We start from the raw sequence: 10614 nt of genomic DNA, 5'->3' as shown, positions 1-10614 counted from the left end.
TAAGTGTTTAATATATGATATATACATATATAATTTTTTTTTATTTTCATCCGCAACGTGGCGTATAATTTGATTTAAATATACACGCGTGTATTCCATTACATTATATCTTAATTTTATAATATTCTCGAATTTCAATATCATTTTAACTCATTTTGTTGTTTCTTTTTCAAATATATTATTTTTTATAATGTTTTTGTAACGTTACATTTTCTTACTTTTCAATATATATAATGTATTTGTAGTATATATTCATTTCATATGTATATAAGGTATAATATATGCATGTATATGTATATATATATATATTTGTTGGTTAACCTTTTTTCAATTTTATGCAGTATAATAGGCACGTCGACGTCATAGCTTAAATATTTTTCATTTTGATTTAATTTTAGGTTGAACGTTGAAAATAATTGCGTCTACGCTTTACATGATATATTTTATAGTTTTTTATCTTTTTTTTTGGTAACATATATCGTGATCATCATAATATATAAACTCTCGCATTTTATAATATGCAAGTAAGATCAGGTCTGATTTAATAATCTCCTAACTTCAAGCTGTGATATCAACGATTTCTATAGGATAAATTGTATGAAGGACAGGGCGAGAGTATAGGTTTTTTTTTTCTTGTTACCCCTAAAATCTTTTCACCTTAACAAGATATTCATACACGAATTATTATGATGCTTACACAGGTTGATGTGAGTGTGCCCTTATTATATCACAGAGAGGCGTAACAAAAATATAAAACAATTTAAATTTCACATTATATTTTTTCTTTTTTCTTTTTTTTTTTTTTTTTTTTTTATATCACTCATTCGTCATGCATTTTGACCATGTAAACCGTAATTAGGTACAGCAATTCACCCCATAATATTTCAAGGAAAAAATAAAAAGAAACCGACACGAAAATAATTGAATATAAATTATCTATTGCACAGAATAGTGGCTCATCATCATTATCGTATTGACCTATAATAAATTGAACAATAATCATCTTATAATTTACTCTGCACAAATGAAATATTTGTCGTTTACTTTTTCGCAATAAAAATTATAGGGCATGTCGTCTTGCTCGCTATTATTGTCTGCATCGTTTACAACTCCACACATTCTCGATACCGATGTAATATTATTTAACCGATTCAGCTACGATCTAGCCTCTGTAAGAACTATGAAATTGATAATAGAATTAATAATAGATGACACAATATAGAGACAGCGTGTTTGACAACCGGATGAATCGGACTGTTGTCTCAATTACTTTGTTATAATTTCGTCGGTTTCTTATATATTTTGAATATCGATTATTAGACTTTTTTTGCCTTCTTTTTTTTCCCAATTTTTCTGTTTTTATACATGTTATAACATTTACGTGAGTATTAAGAATAAAGGATTCAGTTTTGTGCTGACGTACAACAGTGCTAATGGTATAATTAGGATTATCTCTTATTTGTTCATATATAGGTAATTAGGTATGTAACTCGTGTATTTGGGTTGTTTGCGTTCAACTTTTTTTCTTTTTTCTACCCTTCTGATTTTGCGGGGTGACCTAAAATATCGTTCCAAATTATATGTAAAAAAAATTCATACACATGTGTACATGTAAATTGTGCGAAACGTGCAACCGATCAAAAAGTATCAATGGAGGCGTCGCTACCACGCATCGAAGTCTCCGGAAAAATTATTTAATCGTCGTTCTCGCGACTGCGTTCCTTCCCACTCGTTAGCAAATTTTATTTATTTTTGTATTGCACCCACGGTGGCAATTCCCACATATTTTCCGAGGAGATTCATATTTCACGAAGATCGTTATCATGTAATTTGGCATTACATTTTTAGCTGCCTCGAAGAATGAAAAGAATAGAAGAAAAAAATTAAATTGAACCTCCCCATACGTTTTTCGACAAACTATCGTAACTATCGTTATTAATATATTTTTGCTTATTTTTTCATTTATCCATTTGATATTTTTATTTTATTTTGTAGTCTTGGAATGAGTATGAGTTAATTATATTAGTTTTAATTTAGCGGAATTAGTCCCATAGTATTGGCGATAGAAAACTTGATTAGATATCGATAATTAAAGTTATGGCAAAGTGTATAATGTTATAGTAACAATAATGATAATGTTAATAATAATATGTTGTACGTATATTGTAAGTACAGTATAGGAAGTATAAGGTATAACAATTGATGAGATATATTCGTAGGTATAATATTTTCGAGTGTTTATGAAGAGGTACAAAAGTTATGTAGAGGTATAGACTATAATGTTGAAAAGGCCAACTATATAAACAACTTTCTTCAGCGATCCGTATAAACCACCGTTATATATTTATAATATGGGAAAAATTTGGCCAATGAAATCTACGGATCTGTCAGACAGATAGCATTTAATAATTACATAATTCGGCTAACATTGTAAGTGTAAAAAATATGGAAGTTGATTATCATTTTTTTTGTTTGGTATTACATTTGTATATATAGGTATGTATACATGTGAGTCAAGCGACAATATTAATATATATATATATTTTTTACACGTAGGTTTGGTTAAATGAAATATCTTTTTCAAAACCAAATTAAATTTGAATCTCAAATTTTTAAGACACGTTGCACGTTAAATACATCGCTAATAAACTCTGTACAAAGGTTAACATTGCTTTGCAAACAACAATATTTCATCGCTTCAATTTTTACGACATTCTTTTTGCATTTTTTATTTTCTCATTTTTTCTCGGTTTTTTTCAACCTATCCATCAGTTTTCGCTACTCCAAATCATATAACACATCCATGAGCTAAGGACCAAAAGATTCTTGGGTGACTCGCAACAAATTTTGAACCCCATTGCATAGTAACGGAAATGAAAATTCGCGTCGTGAACTTCGTGAATTTTCAATGGAAATTTGAATAGTAACAAACATGTATCTGAACACCCCACCTTTTGACGCTCAGCCATCGATATTCTCTACTGATCGACTGAAAATATGAACTCCGATCAGTATGATCATCTTATAACTGCACAGCTGCGTGGCTTTAACTTGATTTAATCTCATTGGAAATGAATTTTTATCTCGACTAATCTCTACCTTTTTTGATATAATTTTTTCTATATTGTATGCGTGGATCGTACGTCTTATGTATATTATATTCAATAATTATCCGGATCACGTGAGTGTCGCACTAATGAAAGTTGTTTTTTTTTTTTTCGTTTTTTCTTTTTTCAAACAGTCATCAGAAATCTTACCATTATTTTTATTGATACTTTTTCAACGATGAATAATAACTCAAATGTTAATATCGAATGGTTTGTGCCAATGATTTGATATCAATGCAGTGTAGACTTCAGTCTGTGATGTGATCGACATCAATAAATTATTAATTAATTGATATACATGTATAGTATATATATTTAAATATTAAATATAGAAATTCACTCGTACTTGAACGTCAAATAAATATACCAACACATCGATAGCTTATAAATAACTTTCAACTTGATGACATTTTTCAGCTAATATTTTTTTCTCTTTTATTTTTCTGTTTTTCTTTTATCTTTCGGTTTTTATCACTCGCAGCCCCAATTGAAACTTAAACAATGTGGATTATATTCTCACACGTACTCAACAATATATGATATACTTTTTCATACTGAAAACCCACGAATTCAAATTTGTGGAAAAGATCATCGTCTTAATTTGATTTTTTCCAATTTGTACGGATTGCGTTACTTGTATCAACTCAGTCGCGAACAATCGATGAATTTTTAGATGTGACTTTAATCTACGCGTGATATTTCAATTCGTTTTGGTTTTTGTTTGTTTTTTTCTTTTACTTTTTTGTAATAATTTCTTTCAACGTCTAGCGATCTACTGTAGATTATTATATCTAATTTGCAAAATTCAATATCCTGTCATTCATTTCCTTAGGGGATGCCACATGGCAACTGGACGCCTTAGGGCGGTCAACATTTGTCGCCAATGCGCAACTGCTCGACCGGAAGCATCACCACCAACGATTACATGTCCGACTGGATACGCCCTTGGCTCTCCAGCTTCAGCAACGGTCAACCTCAACTGGATGCCCTGAGGAAATCAAAGTTTGAGGTAATCCAGTTTGTGTTTTAGGTAAATTAGGACATTATTAAAAGACGAGCAAACCTGTAAAGCGTGAGCAGGCACACTAAAGATGATGGCCTCGTTGAAAATTGGACTCTTTTCACCTTTTTTGACGGATGTTTTTTTTTTGTGCAACTTTTTCCCTTGCTGAAGTAGGTATACCTGATGAAATAATGATCATAAGGATACATGGTTCGTATGCGTCGTGTAATATCAAACGTACCCCATTATTTATCCATCGAATTCACGAATACATGGAAAGGGGAATAGAAAATATTCATACCTTGACAAAGGTATCCCCGGGTAATGGATTCGCACCTCGAAGATTCCTGGCTTTTACTACGACCAAAGTCAACCTTTCAGCGGTTGGTAAGTAACTTAATGAAAACATGAGCTCTCCCAAATGTGGAACGGGGAGAGACGGACCGATGAGAGGAAGCCACGTAGTCGCGGGGGGCCTGGGTGCTGGACCTAATTTCAAGCTGGCCTCTGCCATCAGCGAAGCACCGACGCCCATACTAATGTCAACGGAAAATACCTGAAACGCAATAGAAATGCTTGAATTTAAACGTGCCGAGCTAATTTTGTTTCAGATCCAACGTAACGACCGTTGAGATTAGCTCAGTGCTGCCCTGAAGGGATTTCAATGTCCGAAATAACTTCGAAATCCTCTGACGCGACGTTGTATCGCTCGGGCGACTGAAATTTCCAACACTTACCTCCACCAGCAGAGACCGTCCCACGGGACCACCGTCCAGAGGGAAAAGAAACTTTTCCTGATAACTAGGGGATGGACAACCTCGGTACAGCCTTGTCTGTACGTGCGTCTGTCTATCCGGAAGTAGACAAACTCTGTAGAAGAAATTACAGTTAAATATTTTCGAGTTGACTCACGAATGCATGAATTGTACCGATTTTATACGAGGGGAACAGCTGAATCACCTCACAAACGTGTCTTGAGCTGGTTTTCCATCTGGAGTTATTAGATCCCTGGCTTCAAGGACGCTCACGGTCAGATCACCTTCTCCTCCTCGGCCACCCCATCGCTCGTATTCCAGACCAACGCAGATATGTCCAACGATCGGAGTTTCTTCGAGGTCACCGAGCACCACGCTCGTGTCCGAACAGACGCTGTCGCAGCTGACGGCTCTTTTTAAACTCGCTTCGTCGGGTGGTGGTTCCGGCTCTGGACCTTGAGAACCTTTACGACCTTCCGCTATCGATTCTCCAATTTCTCCACTACTGAATCCCGCGTAAACGTCTTCGGATGGCTGTAGAAAAAATATCGTTGAATGATTTTTATCTCAGTTTTCATTTATGGAAATATGCATCGCGTAGCGTTTCTATATATAATGCGAAGCTTCGCGATAGAAATGTTATTATATTTTACACATCCGAAACGCGTGGTTCGTGTGACATATAACGTATACGATAACTCCCCTTGTCGCAAAGCGACTGTAGAGTATCAGAGAAAAATCATTCAGCCAGTCGAAAGAGAACTCTCTACCCCGGGCAGACGAGCCGGCTTTTATGTACGTCAAAAGACTGTCGCGAACATGATCCCTTTTTATCAGTTCTTCCATGACCATGTCACACCGGTGGGGCATTCCACGTCCAGGAACACGAATCCGTCGAGTAAATTGAGCTACGAATTAATCTCATCGAGATATCCTTGATTTTTCACTTCTTGGTTCGATAAATTGACGATAACTCGATCAGTTTTATAGATGGATCAATTAAACTTTCAAATTCGAATTTCTGTGATCCGAATTTTGAGAAAAATCGAAGCTTGATTTAGCGTTTTTTTAACTTGGCAATTTTTAATCTAATTTAAAAAAAAAAAATTAAATCAATAAAATCCCTTAAGTCACCGAAAAATTTTTATCAAGTTCAAAAAATATTTTAAAAAAAGTAGCCCGTTCGCGACATGGAATGCTCCCTACATAAAATTTTTACGAATGGAAGCGGTTCAATGTTATTTCAATTTACGTACGCACGAAGATAAAAAAATACTAGTTTTTTTAAGTGTGTTACAGGGGGACGAATTCGACCGCAAATGTATTCTTGTAATGAATGGGATTCATTTTACCTGTGACAACCTTCGTTTCATTTGAACTTCCTCCAAGGCAGCGTAGAGATCCTGGCTGCTCCGCCTTCTGGATAAAAATAGATTATGGTGAGTCGTTTGAAATCTGGCATTTATGAATGTCAGACAAAAAAGTAAATGAAAGAAAAAAAAAAAACTATATACATGTAATACAATCGAGTCAATCGAAACAGCACCTTGGGGGATCCGCCGTTTCTACTTCCGTATAATCATGGAAACCGTTGAGCCTTTCCATACTTTTTCTCCTTTGTTCCAAGCTATTGAATATGTCCTGAAACATTCGCGTGTACGCAAGGTACGTTAAACCGACTTACGAAAATTCCAAACTTCGAACTTAACCAAAGGGAAATGATCAATATCTTATATTTTACAATATACGTGCTTATAACAATTCTTTAAAGATACCACTTTGCGGAAAAGGGACTTATAACTTTGTCGAATCATCAAATTATTCGTTATTGCTTCGGAATAAAATATGAAACAAAGTGGGGGTGTATTACGCGCGGTACGCCGAAAAGTTTTACGATGTGATATCAGCCACCCGCCATAAAATAAAGCAGAAAAGAAACCCACTGTCTCGTGGCTATTCGCACTCCGTTTACAGTTTGGAAAAACCAAATAGACAAAAATGAAGCCTTCTAGATTCTTTAGCCCCCCTAATACCCGGTTTGCCACACCATCGGAAGTTGTAATAACCACCTGAGTCTAGGATGACAAAATACTTTTTTTTGTACCATCAACGCGCGACTAAAAATTAATCCTGGTCTCGGCAGAACCTGCGTTAATACTAGATGTATATATACCTAATATCTAGCTGTGTATCTACACTACCTCAGAGGTCCTGGTGAAGCTTGGGTCCGAAAGATAAGGGTGAGGTTCCTGGCTGAGATCCTTCAGAAGCAGCGGTGATGCGGGGGGATCTTGAAGGCTATTGTAAACCTGATGAAATTCGTTTCGCGTATAAAATCACAAACAGCATTTGCATAAATGGTGATAATTATTGTCATTTGAACTGTGAACTCTGGTCTGATTTCAGACTAACGACACTCACCTCCTGCGCCGTTCTATGGGCTTCTAAATTGAGTTCACGGCTATATAAATCCGAACCTCGTCCCGTCTTTGTTATACCAGGTATTTCAGGCTCCGCGTAGAAACCTTGAGCACCGTTCGGTGTCCGATGACTCAATGCACCATCTTCTGATGTTTCCGAGGGTGGAAATGTGAACCTTTGGACCTGCTGGGCCGAGGATAGTACCGAGCTGAAAGACAAAACAACCCGCTATACCGAATCTGAACACCACGTTCGAATATACCTCCGGGCAATTGGCATCCGCACCGATAACGAACAGGTTCAACGTTGCAATTGATCCCCGAAGTCTTAATTAATTACTCACTTGTAAAACTCCGACGCGTCTATGTAACTTTGCGATGTAACGGATCTGAGGGCGTTGAAGATACGTTCACCGGTCGTTGGTTCATTTTTTCTCAGCACGGCGTTCCCTCCGTTCGGTGGATCTGGGGGGGCCGGAGGTGGCACCGGACTCGGGGGCGGCGTGGACGTGGACAAGGGAGGACCTGCTGAGGTATTGGCTAAACTTTTTCCCTTGCTACTACTTTGCGAAATCGTTTTATGCTCTTGCAGAGTTGACGTCTGGCTATTCTGCGCGGCATAAAGCGAATACAGTGCCGCCTGGTTGGTCTGGATCATCTGCGTAACGTTTTGCAACCCTTGAGATTTTGCCAAATTGTTCTGTCCCATCGAATGGGAGGCTCCCACCTCAGGTACGTTTTGCGATTGCGCTCTCAACGGGGTCATTTCGATGATATCCTGCTGTTGACTGTGCGTCGAGTTTGTATTGTCGCATAAATCATGTACGTCCTGGCTACCTTGGAGCATTTTCGAAGCTACTTGGGGACCGTAGATCGATTCCATGATGGTCTGGGCGGTCGAAGAACCGCTCTGCGTTCTGTAACCACCCTGTACGGAGGAGGACCTTGACTCGTTACGCGCGTGTCGCCGGTTGTACATTGGCCCGGAATTCCTTTGCGCCATTTCGCGATTTTCGTAAGTTTCTTTTTGCACCCTTGAATTATATTCAGTTTCAATGTCGACGCTTTCCGTCAACGGCGGGTACCTCATCGCCCGCTGATCTGGACTACCGGCTCCGTATTGCTGGAAATTACTTCCAGGCCCGAAGGTTTCGTGATCGGATCTAATTTTCAAACCCTCGTAGGCGTTGCCCGTTATTTTATAGCCGTCGTTGTACTGCATGTTAGATCCTACGGTATCTTGACCGTTTTCAAATCCGTACGAAGTAGTCTGAGAACTCTCACAGCTGCGTTTTACGCCTTGAACTTCGTACCTGATCGGTTCTTGCGCTACCCTGTAAGAATTGTATTCAGCGGACGGCTCGCCGGGGAAGATGAACGCCGAAGGTCCGCGATGCTGGTGTCCGGCAGCGTTTGTGGACAGGCCCTGCGGCGGAGGTGTTAACGGCGCGGGGCCGATATCCTGCATACGAAGACTATCGCTCGCGCTGGGAGCTTGAAGAGGTGACGGTCTCGGACGAGCAATCGGTTTGGGTTGCGGAGCGGGTCTTAACGGTTGCGGGGGTATCGCCGTTCCCCCTATCGGAGGGTGCAGATCTCTGTCCACCGCTTCGAATCTGCGAACACGTGAGTTCAAATAATAAATCAGAGTCGCGGAAATCTATGCGATGTTCTCTTCGCCTCGTACGTGGTTCGAAGTGATTTACACAGAACCGCGCGGTACAGCTATTCGTATAACTCTACGTGGATCCACAACGCCATAAAGTAATTTTCGTACAGAAACCTTATTTGCATATTAGTAAGTCGGCGTATTTTCACCGGGAAATACAATACCGTCCAATTTGAATAAATTAAAATTGACCCCAGTAGCGTAACGGCACGTTTACGAGGGTTTTAGTTGAACATGGACTGATGGGCCCATGTATGCACCGTCCTCGTTATTAGGCTCATTTCAATTCCATTCGAAATTGCGTTCGAGTCTGGTTTCCACCCGCATTACGATCGTCGTTCATTTTCCAAAAACCTGGCTGTTATAAAATATGTTTTTTTTTCTTTCTTCTAGCACGTACAAAAATTTTTCGCGCGTAACTGAGACGTTTTTTTCGGCGAACGGATTGTAATTATCAGCGCGTATGATGTGATCCGTCAACGATTTCTTTTCTTTTTTTTTTCTCACTCAATAATATCAAGGGGTAAAAAATTGCGAGCGCACTCATCCACGTTGTTGGCGGTATATATGTATACATGTATAATACGAAAGTGATGTATTCAATTTTACCAAATTTTGCAGACGTGACTCGTAATGTTAGGCCCTTGCCTCGGAGGAGATACTTAAACCTCCCTTATATATTTTACTTTGGCGAAGCTAAGCTCGCGTAGCTTTTACACAACGGTAGCGTCGATGTTACATGAATAACTCATACTTTCATTAACGTTAAAGGGCGATGTTCGCTACCGAAGAATCCACCAACAAAAACTAACAACACATCACACTTTGGTTAACCAGCTGAACAAATATCTACCTTTGAATTTTCACCTCGCCTGTAACACGCGTTGTTCCACACGTCGGTTGCGAACTTTTCACTCCATCCTTTGCGAAACTATACCGTACCTACGTTATACACGTCTACGTATACATATACTCATACAAATATGGTATAACTGCGTATCTTCAACACCTTCGGTTAATTAGAATGATTTTATAATTACCTCTGGCCTATAACATTCTGCTCTGGCCTACGAGCATATCGGAATATCGTACTCCGCCCTATTGTCTTTGACTCTGCTTTTCCAGACAATTTTTCGATAACGTCTGCCCCGTCGGTAATTTCATTCTACGTCTTAATGGGGGTCCTTCGATTTTACACGGTACCGTGATCGATTCGATTTCATAAACATGAATTATTTAACGCAACCGGTTTCCTTTATCAATGTTCTACGAGCAAGCTCGATATCGTCTCCTCAGACACGCCCGCCTAATAAATTTTCGATGAAACATTAGGACTCGATTATCTCGATGCCAAAAATTTTGTTAGATTATATTGGGATGAAAAAGATGACCTGCGACTTCGAGCGATGTTATTCATTATCATGTAAAATAAAGAATACCGTTATGACCACGCTGTAATAAATTCAAGGTAAATCTTCGCGCACACCATCGCCTCCAATTACGGATCGGGTAATTGAACAAACTCCGCACTTGGGCGATATATGTATGTACGATATACCTCGTGGAATATAAGTGTACGTTTCAGAGATCGGATTTTATCGAATGATCGGGTGATTATTTACAGTACCCGCTGTGTTAACGTAACGTAATAATTGATAAT

At 38.5% G+C, this 10614-nt stretch overlaps 1 protein-coding gene across 2 annotated transcripts in view; it reads right to left on the bottom strand.

The window, feature by feature from the left end:
• Positions 1–288: 288 nt before the first annotated feature.
• The window catches only part of LOC105684151, a 59679-nt gene continuing 49353 nt past the window's right edge, over positions 289–10614 (bottom strand). The window contains exons 5-14 of one of the 2 annotated variants that reach the window (XM_048655069.1): positions 7630–8901; positions 7287–7494; positions 7067–7174; positions 6412–6506; positions 6218–6284; positions 5071–5399; positions 4848–4980; positions 4412–4666; positions 4171–4290; positions 289–4095 (exon numbers count right to left, since the gene is read on the bottom strand). In XM_048655069.1, coding sequence (XP_048511026.1) covers positions 3928–4095; positions 4171–4290; positions 4412–4666; positions 4848–4980; positions 5071–5399; positions 6218–6284; positions 6412–6506; positions 7067–7174; positions 7287–7494; positions 7630–8901 — 2755 coding nt within the window. In that variant the 3' untranslated portion in view covers positions 289–3927. The remainder of the gene's footprint in view (positions 4096–4170; positions 4291–4411; positions 4667–4847; positions 4981–5070; positions 5400–6217; positions 6285–6411; positions 6507–7066; positions 7175–7286; positions 7495–7629; positions 8902–10614) is intronic. The other variant, XM_048655070.1, reaches the window with a different exon arrangement.

The sequence above is a fragment of the Athalia rosae genome, chromosome 5 (assembly GCF_917208135.1).
Source record: "Athalia rosae chromosome 5, iyAthRosa1.1, whole genome shotgun sequence".
Classification (NCBI taxonomy): domain Eukaryota; kingdom Metazoa; phylum Arthropoda; class Insecta; order Hymenoptera; family Athaliidae; genus Athalia; species Athalia rosae.
Note: the sequence above shows the minus strand (reverse complement) of the source record. Positions and strands in the feature narration are given on the sequence as shown.